The sequence below is a fragment of the Typopeltis vanoorti genome, chromosome 1 (assembly GCF_054136105.1).
Source record: "Typopeltis vanoorti isolate ZY-2024b chromosome 1, IOZ_Tvanoo_1.0, whole genome shotgun sequence".
NCBI lineage: Eukaryota > Metazoa > Arthropoda > Arachnida > Uropygi > Thelyphonidae > Typopeltis > Typopeltis vanoorti.
Genome location: NC_143549.1, coordinates 188,629,086 through 188,649,056, shown reverse-complemented (window position 1 = coordinate 188,649,056; position 19,971 = coordinate 188,629,086). Strand labels below are relative to the sequence as shown.

At 36.8% G+C, this 19,971-nt stretch overlaps 1 protein-coding gene across 1 annotated transcript in view; it reads right to left on the bottom strand.

The window, feature by feature from the left end:
• The window catches only part of Sec16 (endoplasmic reticulum export factor secretory 16), a 627,195-nt gene that overhangs the window by 356,322 nt on the left and 250,902 nt on the right, over positions 1-19,971 (bottom strand). The window contains exon 14 of the mRNA XM_090400384.1: positions 9,497-9,645. Coding sequence (XP_090256510.1) covers positions 9,497-9,645 — 149 coding nt within the window. The remainder of the gene's footprint in view (positions 1-9,496; positions 9,646-19,971) is intronic.

Below are 19,971 nucleotides of genomic sequence, written 5' to 3'. Positions count from 1 at the left end.
CTTCTAGCATTGGTATACAAACACAGCAACTCATTTCTGGATCTACAGCTAGTTCCACTAATACCACTCACTCGATGTGATCTCTCCATGCTCAACTGGGGCCATTTCCCTTTCTGCTTCTTCATTTTAGAACCCTTTGCAATTCCATCTGTTTCCTTTTGATCCCTGATCATCCCATTACTTTCCTGCCTACACATGCTCTCACCTCCTCTTGGAGCATCCACCTTTCTCACGCTGTGTATCCCTGTCCACCCTGAGCCTCCCCGTTTCCCTGCTCCTCTTGCACACCCATTCTCTCATTTTCTATACTCATACCACTCACTTCCCCATTCATTTCCACTCCTTCAATCTCTCCTGCTCTTCCACATCACTCCCCTCTCGATCTGATTCATTCTCTCTATTCACTTCTCCACTTTCCAGCAGCAGTCTCTCCAAGCGACTCACACCATAACCACTCAAACGCAGTCCATCACTCCCATACAGCTCACTTCGTCCCTCAAACTCATTCCACACATTAACAAACTGTACTCCCATCTCCTCATGCATTTTAGCCATAATATCATTCATAATCCTTGCTCTCTGCCTCATTTCACCACAATCATACCTGTTCCACCCTTCCTGTCACACTATTCTCCTTTATCTTTTCAAGCAGTCTCCTGACATTCATTTTGACATGCTCTTTGTTCTCTCTCAAATCATTTGTACCAATTAACTCTTTTGCTCGTTCCCGCCTCATATTCAATGCCCCAATCACTCTACTCATTTTACCGCCTGGAAAACATACCTTGTGCATTTTATCCTCTAGCACACCTTTAATAATGGAGTCGCCATACAACGCCACTCGCTCATCTTTTGTTAACTCTTTCATGCCATCATGATTTATTTTAATAGTTTTGACCTGAATTCTCTTAATTTCATTCCGCATCCATTTCATTTCTTACTTCATCCAATCCAATTCACCTTCCGAACCTCGCGACACATTCACTCTATCATTAAATCTTTCTAACTTTCTAACTCTCGACCCCCTCTTCTCACTTTCCCTCTCATTCATCCTTCTTTGTTTCCGTACTTTCAGTCCAACATACGTCCAACTTTCACTATCATTCTTCTCACTTTCACTCTCACATATCTTTCTTTGTTTCCGTACTTTCGGACTAACATGCGTCCAACTTTCGCTATCATTCTTCTCACTTTTACTGTCATTCATCTTTCTTTGGTTCAGTACTTTCGTTCCAACATGCATCCAACTTTCGCCATCAGTCATTCTTTTTTCGCTATCATTCATTCTTTCGATTTTTTTTACTTGCGATTTCTGCATCACGCCATTTCTACTTTCATTCGTTCTCTCAATTTCGTTTCTTTCCGCCTCACTTTCTTCCCTTTTAACATCCGTTACGGTTGTCAAATCGCTCTTTTTCTTTTTTTCTGATTTTTTAACATTTTTTCGTCTGTCTTTCTCACCATCCTTCTCTTTCAAATGTGCACTCGCGACACAATCGGTACTAGCACTTTCTGTCATCAACTTCATATTCGCATTCATCAATTCCTCGTTCAGGTCACATTTCGCACACACCCTTCTTCCATCCGCACTAAACATCCACAAATCATTTATGTAATCGAAGGAATACATATAACAGACCTCACATTTAACGAACCGACTGAAATCCAAATTAAAATCATGGAATGACAATGCCGCCGCCATTTTTTTTTTCTCTGCAGGTTACTAGGTCTAATATTAATGTTTTCGTATTTAGTTTAAGCAAGAAAAAAAACCCCACACTAATAATATCGGTAGCGTACAACGTTTACAGCCGCTCTTAAACATTTACGCATATATACTTAATTATTCCTAGTAAAACTTATCTGAATCAGGAGCTCTTCAAAACACTTGTTCTATAGGTTTCCATTCACGATGCAGCGGATACTTTCAAAATTCCTGCCTATTTTCATAATCTGTCTTTTTAATTGCAGATTTTCATACCAAATTCATTACAGCAGTCATTCAATTTAGTCAAGGAATACTGAAGACTTACTGGAGTTTATTCAAATTAAGTGGATATTGAATCCAACATTATTTCAAAGCCCAATAGAGAAACTACAAGAGTTTCGTGTCGAATATAGAAACTATAAAACATTTCGGCGGATCCAAGGATAAGCAAACTTTTCATAATAGGGGTAACTCGTACTAAATGTGGAGTAAGCTCTGCTCACTATCCTTAGTATTTCCCATAATGTAAAACACATCTCCTAGCGAACATGTATGATGTTATACATTATGGGGGGATCACTACCCAGACCAGTTTCGACCTTTGTTGAGGTCTCATCAGTGGGAGCCAGACCCAGATGTAAATACTCAGGTTGAAGTGATGCAGAACTTATACGTTACCATACGCGTTAACATAAAAGGCATCAAGAATTACTGAAAAAAAGAGAGCCAAAAGGCTTCACTTCAGCGATGCAAAATTATTCAGATTAAGTGGATATTGAATCCAACATTATTTCAAAGTTGATGTGATACCTTTTTTTGTGATGTGACACCTTTTTTTGGCAACTCGTATGGTAAAGTATGTTCTGCATCCCTTCAACCTGAGTATTTACATCTAGGTCTGGTTCCCACTGACAAGACCTCAACAAAGGTCAAAACTGGTCTGGATAGTGACCCACTCATCCCCATAATGTATTACATCATATATGTCCACTAGGAGATGTGTTTTACATTATGGATATACTAAGGATAGTGAGCAAGGCTTACTCCACCTTTACTATGAGTTGCCCTTGTCATGAAAGGTTTGCTTATGCTTGGATCTGTCGAAACGTTTATAGTTTCTATATTCGGCTTTGAAATAATGTTGGATTCAATATCCACTTAATTTGAATAATTTTGCATCATCAAAGTGAAGCCTTTTGGCTCTCTTTTTTTCAGTACTTATTGGAGTTATTTAAGTGTAACATCATCTGTACAAAGCAGAGTGAGATTAACATCTTCATTTTTGATATCAAGCTCAATGTCACTTCATAATGTTATTTACTGTTAGTTATTTATATTTATGTGATTTATACTTATTTAAAACCTTATTCAATTAAAATCCTACTGGCTGTTCTATTGTTAGGTCGTTACTTTCTCAATATATTCTGTTTTATATCTTCCTATTCTATCTTTCTATTTTACTTCGTCAGATATCGGGCCTAATATGCTTATGTTTAGGATTGTTTCCTCTTCGGATACTGGCGAATTTATATTTTGCTGCACCAGCCAGTATCCTATAGCAGAAAAGGATCCTTGCTCAGGGAGACAATACTAGATTCTGAGGCTTTCTTACACAATATCTTACTTTAACACTGCCGTATAGATTCAGATTATTGCAGTCGTGACCTAAATCTACAATTATATACACTTTCTAATTCCTTCCCACCAAAATAGGTTCTATTTTTATAAGTGGTAGTTTGGAATCGTAATCAGGCATGACTCAGGTTTAGGTAAATATGACATGTTTATTGGAATATCTAAACAGAATACACAAAAATTCATACACTCAATTTGACTCAATACTAAATAAAAAACTCGAGTTAAGAGGTTAACATATTCTAAATTAAATCAATGGTTATGACACATCGTAAAACACAGTAATCGAAATTTGGGATAGATTGCAAATGATATGAAGTTAAGCTAAATTTCCTTTCTGCAACGCTATTCATAAGATGATATAAACAAGCATTCTAAAGTTACTCAGTTATTAAAAATCCACAATTCTAATCTTGTTAAGTTAATCCTATCACATACAACACAAAAGATCTCTTCCAAACAATTCTTCTTACTCTCAAAGGAGGTTAACTTTCTAATTAGAGACTGTCCACAAAGTTCTTTAGAATAATGTTCTTAATTTACATTCACATATTTCTCTTCTAAGGAATTTTTTATACACAAAATAGAGTAATTTTACTTTACCGAACTTTTTTTCCACATCTTTCAGAACCACGTGTACGTCTGGTTACTTTTTGTCTATTGGCTGTCTTTATGTCAGTGTAGGGGTTACGCTATCTTCATGATTTCTGACGAAAACGGACTCGAATCTCTGTTTCAGGATACATTTCGATGGGACTTTTCAGCGACGGCTTGACTCTGCTAGGACTGGAAATTTTACCTTCAGCTCTGCGTAGAATCCTACTCCATTCTCAAGAAAGCTCGCTGTCCGACATCTTATCTTAGCACAGATGCTTCATCCCCCCCTCAACGCTGTTATGCTCTTGGATTCACGGAATACGCATCGACGTACGTTCCATGTAAGTTACTGCCGCCAGCGTTACGCTGGACACGTGTAGTAGTATACTTTCTAAGAATTATTATTTAATCTCTAGTGACTCATGATCATTTTATACAGCTAAAGTGAGGCTTAAATTAATATTAACAAAATTCCTCCTTAAAAACATTCTCTAATTCGATCTTAGTAGTGATCAAAAGATTAAAGTACATGGAACATAAGAAAAAGATTGCAATTTTATACATAAAGTGAAGAAGTTTCACTTTTAATTTCAGCTGATGTGCAGGTATTTCTCTTTGTTAGTAAGTTTAGTATGTTAGATTCTGAATGAATGATTTCTTTGCAAGATTCCTTCATTCAGAATCTAACACCACACAAATAGTGAAAAAGAGTAGAGACAGTGTTCACCCAATCTGATTTCACATCATCTTCCTATGCCTTATCTCCCTAACTGCTGACTTACTACCCAAATGCAGACTATGCATTACTCAATATAACATCCCATTTACATTATATAATTGTAGCATTATGAACAGTATTATGTAGCATTTTCGACAAAACTTTAATACAGATCCTTGTTATATTCTCAAAATTTCCCAATTATATCTTTTTCTTAAAGAAATCTGATCCTGAAAACCTGGGGCAACTTCCCTTAGTGCATAGCATTACACATGTCTGCAAGAACATGTGCTTTGCCCTAGGGGAAGTGATGAGAAGCTATATCACTTTTGCCACGAGTTGCCTCAGTCCTGAAAATACTTCAGGCGCCAACTTTGTTTGCTTACACTTGGATAAAGGATTAAACCAAATATATAATTGGTAGAGATGGTAAAGGTGACATGAAAACAGGAGAAAAAGATATCCTTGATGTATGGAGCAATTACTTTGAAAAATTGCTAAATGAAACAAGAAGTAACGACAGCACAGTGGTAAAAAAACACTGACCAGGCATGCAGTCAGGAATACATATCCATACTTGAAGTACAAAAAGTCATCAAAAGCCTGAAACGTGGAAAGGCAGCAGGAGTAGATGATATTTGACCAGAAATACTGAAGAATGGTATTCCTTTCAGGACCATGGGACATATGCAAATAAATTTTAACTTATTTGCAACCCTTTACATCCATTGGGATACGTGTCCTTTGATATTCTATAAAACCTACTTTTTTTCCCTACATAATGATGATGTTTTATGTTAAATAGATACCTAATAAAGTCATTTTAATACCTAAAAACTTTGTATTACTTCATACCCTTCTGGTCCTGAAAGCGGTAGAAAAGTCTTACAGTGGCTGCACTGCATAATTCAGAGGGCCTGGACAGAAGGACAAATTCCAGATAATTGGAGTAGAGCTCTCATAGTGCCCATATATAAAAAATGAAATAAAACTGAATATGAGAATTACAGAGGTATTTCTCTACTGAGTGTTCTGGGTAAGATATATGCAAGTATACTTGAGAAACAGTTGAGAACGATTATGGAAGAGAAGCTTTGTGAAGAACAAGTTGGATTCAGGCCAAATAGAGGCTATCAGGATCAGATATTCACTTTACGACAAATAGATCAGAAATCATGGGATTATAACAAAGATCTGTATTTAAGTTTTGTAGATTTGGAAAATACTCACCTTCCTGTTGGGTATTTACCTGGATACTGGACGAACGAGGATGGGCTACCAATTTGGGATTTAGTCAACCAAATTGTATTCTTATTGGCTTAAACCAAATTACAAAATGATGGTACAACGTGATAAAATTTCATGCCGGCTGGGGTGTCGCCCAGTTAAACAAGGCCCCTGTTGTTTTCACCAGAGAACCAGGGTGAACAGCAAAAAGTCAACTACTGGAACAAATCTGAAAAAACACAACCACTCAACATCACCAGATTTAAAGATCTGGTATTATCAACATACAAAGCCTGAATGGCAAAGAAATGGAGCTAGCTGAGGAATTAGATAAGTACCAGAACAACATAATAGGGGTGACTGAAACAAAAAAGACAAAAACTGGTGAGATCTCTCTGAACAATAAATACAAAATGTTATATTCAGGCAATGACAACCAAGGAAAAGAAGGAGTAGCCACTGTATTCAACACTAAATAAGAGTCTAATCTTCTTGAATGGCAGGCAGTCTCAAGTAGAGTGATGTGGGCAAATATCAGAATGGGCAACTGGACGATGAGACTGATTTGGGCCTATATTCCCACAGAAGGTTCTACTAAGGTAGAAGTGGAGGAATTTGAGGATTTAGAGAAAGCAGCTGACACAATGAAAAAGGAAAAAGTTGATCCTTGTTGGGGATCTAAATAGCAGAGTGGGAAATGATTGTCAGACATACAAAAATATATTGGGAAAATTTGGAGAAAAGAGAAAAGCCAATAATAATGGCAAATACCTGTTGGATTTCTGCTCAGGACATCGACTGGTAATTAATTACACCATGTTCCAACATAAAAATGTGCACAAATTCACATGGAGAGAAGTGTCAAGAAATAAGAAAAGTCTCTTGAATTTGTTATTGTTGATAGTGATGTTTTCTCCCTGGTGCAGGACACCAGAGTGTACAGAGTATTTGAAATTGGAAGTAATCACTATTTAGTCTTGAGCAGGATAAAATTGAATTTCATATTGAAAAGAATAACATGTAAGACAGTTTTAAAGTGAATAAAAGTTGAGCAGCTCTCAGATGTGAACTGTAGACTAAACTACACAAAGATTATTGAAGAAAAAATGAAAGAGTTTGAGAACAGCAACCAAACCTCAGAAATTCAATGACAAGCCTTGAAGAAAATCTTGATTGATTCAGCCAGAGAGGCATGTGGTGAGGTTGTCTGTAAGGATAGAAAAATCAGAACTCCATGGTGGACACAGGAAGTTAAAGAGGCAGTGAAGGAAAAGATGAAAGCATATCAAAAGTTGCTGGCAAATAAGTCAGCTTGAGCTCTTAGAGAATACAGAGACAAATGTAAGTAAGCTAAACACTGTGTAAAACTAGCTAAACAAAAGTCATGGAAGGACTTTGGCAAGAACATTGAAAATAAATATCAAGAAGGTGGCAAAATATTCTGGAGGTTGTTGAAGAAGCTTAGAAATGGAGGAAAGAGTGCTGTAAAAGAAGTTAGAGATGATAAAGATGACATGAAAATTGCAGAAAAAGATATCTTTGAAGTATGGAGTAATTACTTCAGAAATTGCTGAATGAAACAAGCAGTGATAGCACAGTGGTAAAAAGTGCTCAACAGGCATACAGTCAGGAATACATATCCATACTTGAAGTAGAAAAAGCCATCAAAGGCTTGAAATGTGGAAAGGCAGCAGGAGTAGATGATATTCGACCAGAAACGCTGAAGTATGGTGATATAAAAGTCTTGCAGTGGCTGCACTGCATTGTTACAATTAGTTGAGAAATCAAGGGAATATAACAAAGATCTCTATTTAAGTTTTGTAGATCTGGAAAAGGCATATGACAAGGTTCCAAAAGAGAAGTTATTCAATACGCTACAGTTATATGATGTCAATAGGGCATTATATCAAGCAATATTTAGTCTTTATTTGAGTTGTAAGTCAGCAGTTAGAATTGAAGGAAGTACAGGAAGATGGTTTAATGTTAAATCTGGTGTGAAACAAGGATGTACATTATCCCCCTCTGTTATTATCTATATGGATCACATTATGAAGTGGTATTAAACATGATATCAAAATTGGAGATGTTAATGTCAGCTCTTTGCTATATGCAGACGATGTTATACTTATCAATAAATCCGCTACAAGTCTGCAAGATTCCCTGACTAAATTGAAGAACTGTTATAATAGATATGATATGAAGGTCAATAAAAAGACAAAGACAATGAAAATAGGCAGAATAGTTGAAAATGTTAACTGCGTCGTGAACGGAGAACCTGTGGAACAAGTAAAACTTTTCACCTACTTAGTTAGACACGATGTTTAGTGAAGATTGTAAATTAAATATGGAAATAGACAACAGAATTAATAAAGCTGGTATATGGTAGGAAGTCAAGTGAATAAATTCATATGGAATAAGAGAGAAATTAGACGGAACACGAAATTAGCTGTATACAAGACAGTGTTCAAACCAGTTTTAACTTATGGATCTGAGAGCTGGGTCAGAAGTAAAACACTTGACCAAAGACTAGAGACCACAGATATGAGAGCCCTGAGAAAGATAATAGGTGTGAACAGATGGCATCAATGGCAATATCATATTAAAAACGAGGATATTAGGAAAGAACTTGACATTATCAGCATCCAGGAATGCGTTAGCAGAGCTAATCTCAGGTGGTATTGTCACTTAAACAGAATGGGCAAGGAAAGATTAGCAAAACAAGTGTTCTCTGTCAGGTTGGCAGGAAAAAGACCCAGAGGTGGATTGGTGTGTATATAGGTGGATTGATACAGTAAAAAGTGCCTTAGAAGATAGAAATATAAGATTTGATAATGTTGGATTCTTGACAGATAACGGCCTGATTTGGAGGAAAATTGTAGATAGGAAGTTAGTAATCATGTAAATTTTTCATGTAGTACTATCATATCTTGTACACCCCATGAGAGTATACATCAGGAGTTTGATGATGATCTTTAACTACGTCTTCCATAGTAAAAATCACATATAATAATTACTCAATATTTTATTTGAAGCAACACTATATTTAGAAACCTGTACTTTCCCAACACCATGGTGATGATACTTCCCTGTTAACCGAAGTGTAGGTAGGCTATTGTGTGACTAGCTTATTTTTGTAATATAAGCAGTTATAGGTAAAGAAAATCAGCCTCATGAAAATGTTCCCAGTTAGACAAATATTTTGTAAATTCAATACAGTCAAATATTCCTGTGTACTGGAAGTCATTTTATTTTGAAACCAATCATGCAAAAAAAAATATTTGAGATACATATGTTGCTTAAATATGTATATATTTATAATACATGTCTGTGTGTGCAAGATGAAAAAGTATATGGTTTTTATATACTTTCATCATTTTATATTAACTCCACACAAGAAGTTGCAAAACCTCTTCACCTCAATGATATAGGTCCAGTGGTGCATGGCAAGGATTAGAAGAAATCTAAGTATAAAACAAGCTCAATAAAAAAAGGACCTATCAATCATGTAAGTAAATCTATATTGAACATCAGATGATTTCATACCTGTCAATAGAAGTTTTTTTTTTCAAGCAATTTTTTTATATTTGTGTTCAAATTACAATAAATTTTACCTGAACATCATGGATTTCTACAGTTCCTGGCTGTACAGATGTATGACTAGGAAGAACTTTGATCAACATTCCACTATTACTGAAACAAGCAATCAAGTGAGGACACATAAATTTTACTGGTGTGAGACGAGCTGCAGAAAGAGTTTGATCTATGGAAAAAATATTAACAAAAAAAAAACTTAATTTTAAGAAGTACATAACTCTTAAAATATATATTTCATTCAATGATCAGAGTAGGAGTTAAAAATAATTTTCAATTAAATATTATCAATATAAAGGATACAGCAGATACTCACTTTAGTGAACACTGCCATAATAAAATAACGGTATATAATGAACTATGATAACTAATAATTAAGGAATTGACAGCGTACACTAGAAATATAAATTAAAACCAAATTTAATAAACACTTTCCGATATTTCGGCAACGTCACGTTGCCATCTTCTTGGGAACTTAAAATAAAGAACAGGTGCACGCAAGTGCTACATAACAGCAAATGAGAAACAAAGTGAGGAAGCTACTGTTTTCCTAAAGTCCTGATGGTGCCCCCTGGCAGGCTATATAGGTAGTTATTGGCCTTTGGGCTGAAGTTCTTCTGATATATGTTTCTCAAATTTGGGGCAGTCTTATGCACCCAAATTTGTTAAGGTTTGGCATGTTCCTAAGTAAATTGAATGAGGCTGATTCCATGAATAGTCTTTCATATTTGAACTTGCTGCGGTGTATTACTGTGGCTTTCTTACACCTTATTCTGTGGCGGGTATCCAGAGCATGGTCTGCAAGCCCAGAGTGGCTGTACTGGTGAAATCGGATGTGGTCCTTGTGTTCTGAGATTCTGATATTTGCTGTCCTGCCTGTTTGGCCACAGTAGGACAATTTACAGCTGCAAGGGACCTGGTATACATCAGGTAGGTCTAGGGGAAGTGGTTGGTCTTTAGTGGTGCAGAAAAGGGATGCCAATTTTCTATATAGTCTGTAACAGGTGGTTAAGTCATGTTTTTTTAGGATTTTGTTGATTTTTTCCGAGGTGCCTCGGATGTAGGGGATGGTGATGGATTTAGAGTAATCTTTTTTGTGAAGGGGGGGGGGGGAGGTGGGTTGTGGATAACTGGTTTAAGTATTTTTTGGATTTTTTTTTTGGGGGGGGGGGGGGTAGCATTGGCTGAGAAAGTGTTAAGGATGTGTGATTTAGTTCAGTGGTTAGGACTTAACCATTTGAACAGATAAGTTTTGCCCTGTTGAATAGTGTCATAATAACTCCATATTGTTGTGAGGGAGGGGGGGATTGTTGGTGAATGTATCTGCCTGTATGGGTGGGTTTTCTATAAACTGAGAAAACCAAGGTTCCATCAGGTTGGCGGGTGACTAGTGTGTCTAGGAAGGGGAGGCTATTGTTTTTCTCTTTTTCTAGGGTGAACTTGATCTTAGGGTGTTGGTTGCTTAAGTGTGTTAAGAAGGAGAGGAGTGTATCCAGGCCATGTGGCCAAATAGCGAACACATCATCAACGTAGCGAAGCCATATGGTAAGTTTTTGTGGGGATGAGTTTAAGGCTTTCTCTTCAAAAGTCTCCATAAAGAAGTTGGCCAAGGGTGGGGAAAGTGGTGAACCCATGGCTGTCCCCTCTATCCGTTTGTAGAATTTTTCCTGCCAAATGAAATAGCCTGAGTTCATTGTGAACTGAAATAGGGCTGAGATATCGGGAGGAAATTTAGTTTGGATTAGCTCTAAGGTTTCTTTGAGGGGGACATTTGTGAATAAGGAGGAGACGTCAAAACTGACCATTATGTCATTATGTTGGAGTGTAAGGTTTTCTATACTGGCTTTGAAGTGGGTTGAGTTTTTTTATGTGTGATGGTGTATTGCCAGTATAGCATGAGAGCGCTTTGGCTAAATACTTAGCTAGTTTGTAAGTGGGGGAATCAATGCCATCCACTATGGGACGTAATGGCACATTTTCTTTGTGTATTTTTGGGAGCCCATATATACAGGGGGGTTTACCGTTATATGGTTTTAGTCTGTTAGTAATCTCCACAGGCCAAGAAGTAACCTTCTTAAGGAGCCTATGGAGTTTAATTTGTGAGTTGGTGGGATTGTATTCGATGGGGAGGTAAGTAGCTCGATCTAATAGTAAAGCCTTAAGCTTATCTGTGTAGTCATTATGATTGAGTAACACAGTCAATTCCTTAATTATTAGTTATCATTTTTAACCGGCATATAAGCCTTTCAACAAGAATAATGAACTATGGAAGACCCTTGGATGAAGTCCCATAGCAACAATGCTTACTATTTTAACCATTACTGGCTTCGATGTGTTTACACATCTGTGTATACCAGAGGTAAAGGGCACTATGTCCATTTTTTTTACGCATCCAAAATAAACAGCTACTTGTCCACTTAGTGCTCTTTCCTCGATATCATGATGGCACATAGTGCCCTTTCCAACTGGCTAATCCACTTATTATTACACACAGGAGATAGTGCTTTGCACAACTGAAAAGAGCACAAAATAAAACAGTAAAATATACCTAAAACTCAATTCCATAAAAAAATGGACAGAGTACCCTTTAAAACTAACACTTGGATACCATTAGGGTAAAATGTATAAATATCATCTATTTCATCAATATAGTTTGGGTGGTTAAAGCTTACCACTGCACATAATGAAGGAAAATATTTGTTAAGTAAATTGAATTTACTAGCAGTGTGGGACATTTTATCTAAATGGTAAAAGCTAGACAGAGTACAACGGTCAGTTATAGACAACTTATACCAAAGGTTGTATTCGTATAAGATCTTAATCACTTCTGAAACTTTTAAATCTTCAAAGTTTTAACACTTTCAAAAATAAACTAAATTTCAAATGTTTTACTAAAAGAAACTGTACTTCAAACTGGGAGGTAAGCAAGCTTCAATACTGCAATACTTGTGGCACACTGAAGTATTCATGATTGTTTAATATTTGTGATATAAGTAAAGTTAAAGTCATAAGTCTTTAGTTACTCAGGTAACTCCAGACTGTGTTTGCAAGAGTAAAAACATGAGCTCTTGGAGTGGGAAAATGTTCATATCTACTATGACTAATTTACTTGCAGTTAAAAAGTCTTTATAAAAGTTCCTTGTATCTTATATGCATTCAAACTCGGGTCTGTTACAGTTACAATCAAAGAGAAAGTTCTGTTTTGAATGTGCCATGAAGGCAATCCAAACACATCTGAGCAGAGCCTCATGTTGCAAACATAACCTATAACCACAAAGAAAGGAAATTGCAACTTGACTTAATACTGTATTATAATTCAAAATTTAATAGAAAGAATATAGATATTGTGAAGAAAATTATAAGACTTGAGCATAGTGTAAATTAATTACAGTTACCATAACTTACCCATCTTATTAAATACTCAATTAATCACTAGAGGTTCAACAAAGATTGTTTCAATTTTAAATCCTTTTCAAGAGAGTAATATATGCATCATGATTTGCCTATTTCATCCCATACATGTTGCTTTCAACACATAAAACATTAACAATACTAATAATGGAATAAAAATCCAATCTATGAAGTTCACACATGAAAATATATGCTTCTGAGAAAGTCCATATCCTGATAAAGAAATGTGGAGGATCCTAATGGTAGAGAAAGAGTCAAATACCAAACCTTGAAATTTCATCTCCCACTCATACAAGGGGAAGGGAGAGAGAGATCATACAAATTTTGCTATCAGAGGACAACTAACTATTGTGCTTCTGTTCCCTTGCAACAAATGTGACCAAAAACGTATCTCAATTGTCATGGAATATGATTTCAGGTGGCACATAACCAATAAATTCAATGCTCAACACGTTCTGCATGTGCGTGTGCACACACACACACACACACACACACACACACACACACACACACACACACACACACACACACACACAATTACTGTTAAATACTTTTCATACAAACTAGAAATCTCACTTATTTAACAGTTCTTAGATTAACAGTGCAAATCATCTTGAATCCACCCACTTTGTAAATTAATTAATATTCATCAGAAAGATTCTCAAAAGGTTTATTTTACCAATTTATTAATATGCACAAAGTGCATTTTAAATTGCAAGAGCAAAACTTCTCCAATAAAGATTCAGAAAGACGGTACTCCTGCAATTCACAAGTTCTGGTGCATCCTTGCCAATCTGACAATTCTACTATGGTAAGTCAATTATGCAATTTCTTACCCTCCATCACCACACAATTTGTAATTTACTTAACCTAACACTACCAAAGTTCTTCCTTTTCACTTGTCGAACCTGGCCAATTTTGCACTCAATATTGGTTTTATTAGGCCCTCTGATGTGGAGTTTACTGATATAAGTTAATCCCATTAAAATAACTTCACTATCTGGTTGCAAATCCCAATGGCCAGTAACAAGTTAAAAAAAATTAATTTATCAAAATTTATAAACCAAATTGCAGAGAGAGAGAGCGAGAATGTGTGTGTGTGTGTGTGTGTGTGTGTGTGTGTGTGTGTGTGTGTGTGTGTGTGTGTGTGTGTGTGTGTGTAAGGGAGGGAATACCTGCCTCTGAAAATTGTTTGCAGTTCCACAAGTTTTACTCTGACATAAATTCACTGTCTACTCTAAAGTTCTACAATATCTGGGTAGTGGTGAGGACTGTGTTTGAATGAGGGAGAAGGAGAATGTATCAGTATAAAATGAATATGTTCTTTAGGACACCATGATTAATTCTCCACACTCACCAGCAATACTGCATTCTATAAATCTCCTATTTACTCTAGTTACTTCTCACAGATGAGCAAAACCTACAAATAAGGCTATGCTCCCCTCCCCACTTCTAGCCAACTTCTACTTGAAGCACTTTGAAAAGATCAAATTCTTGATATAACGTATGTAGAATATTATGAGAATGCAAAAGATTACATAAAGGTTTAGTTGTCAGTTACAATTTAAATTGTTTTTACAATTACTTACTTTAGTACTATAAATTAAAGATGCCAAGAAGTTATATTCTTGGTTTCATCCTTTATCCAAGCATAAGCAAACAAAGTTTGCGCATGAAGTCACTTCACAACTGGTTTACCTGTACAGTATATAGAGGCTAATGACTTCACATCAATTGCCTTAGTATCCCATAATGCACTGCATATATCCTTATGGACAGGTATAATGCTATGCATTATGGGAAGGAGACTACCCAGACTGGTTTCAACCTTTATTATGGTCTCATTAGTGGGAGCCAGAACCAGAAGCAATACCAAGGTTATATTTCTACATACAAGTAGTCAAAATGTGTCACGCCTTATTACTAAAATACTCTGGATTAGAGATAGATGTTGAAAGTTTTTCCATTTGGTTATAGTATAAATTAAAGATGCCAAGAAGCTATATTCTTAGTTTCATCCAAGTGTAAGCAAACAAAGTTTGCATGTGAAGTCACTTCACGACTGTGCTACTTTGTACAAATTATTAAAAAAAAGTTACATCCTGGCCTAATGAAATTACAAAAAAAATTTAAACCTTATCATGTCAAACCATCCCGGATATACAGGGGTCACTAAATTTCACAAACCCAATACTCCCCTTTGTCCAACAGCAGACAGCATAGAAGGTGTGGCACTACCTACTAACTGGATAAACATTTATCCAAATCTTTCCTTTCTTATAGGCAATTCTCCCTCATCTATTAAAAATTCTTTGCACTTTAACACCTCAACCGGCCATGACGACCAGCAAAATCTGGATATACAATTCTGTAACACCTATTGAATATGTTGGAAGTTTTTTCCTGCCTGTTAGACTATAATAAATTAGTTTAATCCTTTATCCAAGTGTAAGCAAACAAAGTTTGCACCTGAAGTATCTTCAGGACTGAGGCAACTTGTGGTAAAGGTGGACCAAGCTCTCATCACTCCTTGTCTTAGTATCTCCCATAATGCAAAGCACATCTCCTTGCAGACATGTATATAATGCTATGCATCAAGGGAAGGGCCACTACCCAGGCTTTGACCTTTATTGAGGTCACGTCAGTGGGAGCCAGACCCAGAAGTGGTGATACCAAGGTGGAAGAAGTGGAGAAGTCGTATTTACCTATACGAGTTGCCAAAAGGTGTCTCACCTTATTATTAAATTACTCTGGATTTAGAGAAAGATGTTGAAAGTTTTTTCCCACTTGGTTAGCCTATAATAAATTTAGTTTAATCCTTCATCCAAGTTTAAGCAAACAAAGTTTGCACCTGAAGTATCTTCAGAACTGAGGCAACTTGTGGTAAAGGTGGACCAAGCTCTCATCACTCCTTGTCTTAGTATCTCCCATAATGCAAAGCACATCTCCTTGCAGACATGTATAAGCAAACTTAGTTTGCTTACACCTGAAAACTAAATTTATTATAGTCTAACTAAGTGAAAAAAAATTTCCTTAATCTTTCACTAAATCCAGAGTAATTTAATAATAAGATGAGATACATTTTGGCAACTCGTATAGGTAAATATGACTTCTCCATTGCTTCCACCTTGGTATCACCACTTCTCGGTTAGGCTCCCACTGACGAGACCTCAATAAAGGTCAAAACTGGTTGGAAGCTTGGATGAAGAATGGCAATGCTGTAGCCCATGAAGTTTTAACTGAGATTAGGCTGTTGTTGTCACCAGGTCCTGGGTGGGTGGGGGAGGTAATGAATGGCAATGCTGTAGCCTGTGAGGTTAACTGAGGCACGGCTGTTGCTGTTACCCCCTCAGATGATATATGAGCAAATGAGCGGCTCTGCTCGGTGGTGGGGTGAGCCTCCCACGATGTAGAGCCAACCAGTTCTGAGAGTTCTTCTTAGTGGCAGTTTGAGCTTGTTACTGAGAGGAACAATGCTGAGTTTTTGGAGTTTGACATGTACTTGAACATTCAATAAAGGTCGAAACCAGTCTGAGTAGTGGCCCGTCCCTTAACGCATAGCATTATACATGTCTACAAGGAGATATACTTCGCATTTTGGGAGATTACTAAGACAAGGAGTGATGAGAGCTTGGTCCATGTTTACCAAGAGTTGCTTCAGTCCTGAATATACTTCAGGTGCAAAGTTTGTTTGCTTACACTTGGATAAAGGATTAAACTAACCTATTGAATATCATGGATAAGAAGTGCAATTTTTTAACCTCTCTACCAGCACAGCCGGTAGAGAGGTTAAAACATTAAACTCTGATAGATTCTGACATTATGGTCAGTTTTGGCATCACCTCACTTTTCACTAATGTACCTTTGACAGGATGAACCCCTTTGTTGAGAAAGACCATGGTTCGATTCTCGTCCATGATGAGGAACCTTTATCTGGTCTCTTTCAACTAAAGGTGAGTTAGCCAGTCTCATATGGAGGTAGACGGTTTTTATACTGGAAACTTGGGTTTTCCGTCCCTCAGAACAGGCAAACCAGTCCCATGAACACACACACACATCTACAGACACCCGGAATAAGAATTAACCTATTCTGTAAAATTTTGGTTTCAAACGCCTGCATGGTGAGGCATGTGTCTACGAGTGAGCGTAAATCAGGGACAGGACCTTTGACAGAGACCCCTGACCATATTAAGCCACATTTCCACCCTCAACATAACTGAATTATTCAGATTCACTATATATGCAGACTATTTTCTGTGGAAAGGAAAAATATATAAACAGCTAGATTGGACTACTATGGGTTCCCTTCTTTTCCCCCTTTAGGAAACTTCTATATGGAGCATTTTGAAAACCAAGTACTCAACATAGCCACACTAAAACCAACAGGTTGACTGAGCTATGTTGATGATGTGTTTGAGTTTGGCCTCATGGTCCAGACACATTTTTGGTGCATCTTAATGGCTAACATCCTAAAATAAACTTCACCATAGAAAAAGAAAGTAATAATAGTCTCTCCTTTTTAGATATATTAGTGACAGAACTTCCTAATGGCTCATTATCCTTCTCCACTCTCTTCAGAAAAACCCACTCATACTGGTAGGTATTTACATAAACAATCACACCACCACCCTTCCCAACAGTATGGCATTCTCAAAACTCTTATTTGCTGAGCCAGGGCTATTTGTTCAAGGAACATAGCCCTTGAAATTGAGCTCAGGGATCTTTTCAGGCAATGGTTGCAGCCCCACATAAAATATTACATGCATACTCCATTCCTCCTACACCTAACACACAGGATCACAGTAAACTAATTCCCATCCCATATGTTAAGGGGCACATCAGAAAAAAACAGACAAAGTTCTCTGCAAATATGATCTTCATGCTACTTGCAAACCTTTCATCCAAATAGCTACTACTTTCATACATTCTCTTGAAGATCGAATACATTCTCTTGAATAGCTGGGAGTGTATAAAGTTCCTTGTGTCCGCAGTTTAGCTTATCAGTGTTGCAAATCTGGATAAGCAAACCATGCTCTAGATATCCCTCCATATAGGATCAGTTGGAGAAAAATATCTATAATTCATAGAAGCCGATTCTGAGGCTATTCTCAGAATCAGCAATGAAGCACTCTCCCAACCTCAACAAGTTGCATTATTTAACCAAAGATCTGGGAGACTATCATTTTAAGACCTAATATCTGGGCTTCTCTAAATGAAATGTGCATTTATCCCACCTACTGCAAGCAAGCACCACTTAAGGACATTAGGTGTCAGTTACAATTTAAATTGTTTCTAAAATTATTTAGTTTAGTAGTGTGTGCTTGTCACAGTTATCATTCTGCTCTGATGATGCTGGGTAGAAAACCAGCAAAATATTAGTAACTTTAATAAATATTTTTTTCTCTTGGTGTTGGTTATACCGTTAAGAATTATTATGAGTAAATGATTAAATTCACAACTTAAAAAAAAAAATTATATATATATATATATAAACAGGGTGCTTAAAGGTCAAAGCTGAATACCTGAGAGGAGACCTCCACATAGCCTTTAAAGCAATGTCGAAAACCGAACAGGGCTTCTAACCTAATGTCCAATCCTCACCTTGTTGTGCACCCTGTTAGGTATCTACCCGGATACTGAACAAACGAGGATGGGCTGCCAATTTGGAATTTAGCTGACCAAATTGTATTCTTATTTGCTTAAACCACAATATTAAATGATGGTACAACATGATAGAATTTCATGCTGGCTAGGGCATTGCCGGTTAAACAAGGCCCGCCCCATTGTTTTCGCCAGGGAAAACAGCGAAAAATCAGCTACTGGAACAAATCCTAAAACACACCCCAACTCATTATCACCAGAATTGAAGATCGGTACTATCAACATAAGAAGCCTAAATGGCAAAGAAATGGAGCTAGCTGATGAATTAGATAAGTACCAGATCGACATAATAGGGGTGACTGAAACAAAAAAGACAAAAACTGGTGAGATCTTTCTGAGCAATAAATATAAAATGTTATATTCAGGCAATGACAATCAAGGAAAAGAAGAAATAGCCATAGTATTCAACACAAAATACGAAGCTAATCTTCTTGAATGGCAGGCAATTTCAAGTAGAGTGATGTGGACAAATATCAGAATGGGGAACTGGACAATGAGACTTATTTGTGCCTATGGTCCCACAGAAGGTTCTCCTAAGGTAGAAGTGGAGGAATTTTTTGAGGCTTTAGAAAAAGAAAATGACACAATGAAAAATTGGTCCTTGTTGGGATCTAAATAGCAGAGTAGGAAATGATTGTCAGACATACAAAAATATTTTGGGAAAATTTGGAGAAAAGAGCAAAGCTAATAATAATGGCAAATATCTGTTGGATTTCTGCTCAGGACATGGACTGGTTATTACTAACACCATGTTCTAACATGAAAATGTGCACAAATTCACATGGAGAGAAGAGGCAAGGAATAAGAAAAGTCTCATTGACTATGTTATTGTTGATAGTGATGTTTTCTCCCTGGTGCAGGACACCAGAGTGTACAGAGGATTTGAAATTGGAAGCGATCACTATTTAGTCTTGAGCAGGATAAAATTGAATTTCATATTGAAAAGAATAACGTGTAAGACAGTTTTAAAGCAAATAAAAGTTGAGCAGCTCTCAGATGTGAACTGTAGACTAAAATACACAAAGATTATTGAAGAAAAATGGAAGAGTTTGAGAACAGGAACCAAACCTTGGAGATTCGGTGGCAAGCCTTGAAGAAAACCCTGACTGATTCAGGCAGAGAGGCATGTGGTGAGGTTATCTGCAAGGATAGAAAAATCAGAACTCCATGGTGGACACAGGAAGTTAAAGAGGCAGTGAAGGAAAAGAAGAAAGCATATCAAAAGTTCCTGGCAAATAAGTCAGCTTTTGCTCTTAGAGAATACAGAGACAAATATAAGAAAGCTAAACACTGTGTAAAACTAGCTAAACAAAGTCATGAGAAGACTTTGGTAAGAACATTGAAAATAAATATCAAAAGGTGGCAAGATATTCTGGAGGTTGTTAAAGCAGCTCAGAAATGGAGGAAAGAGTGCTGTAAAAGG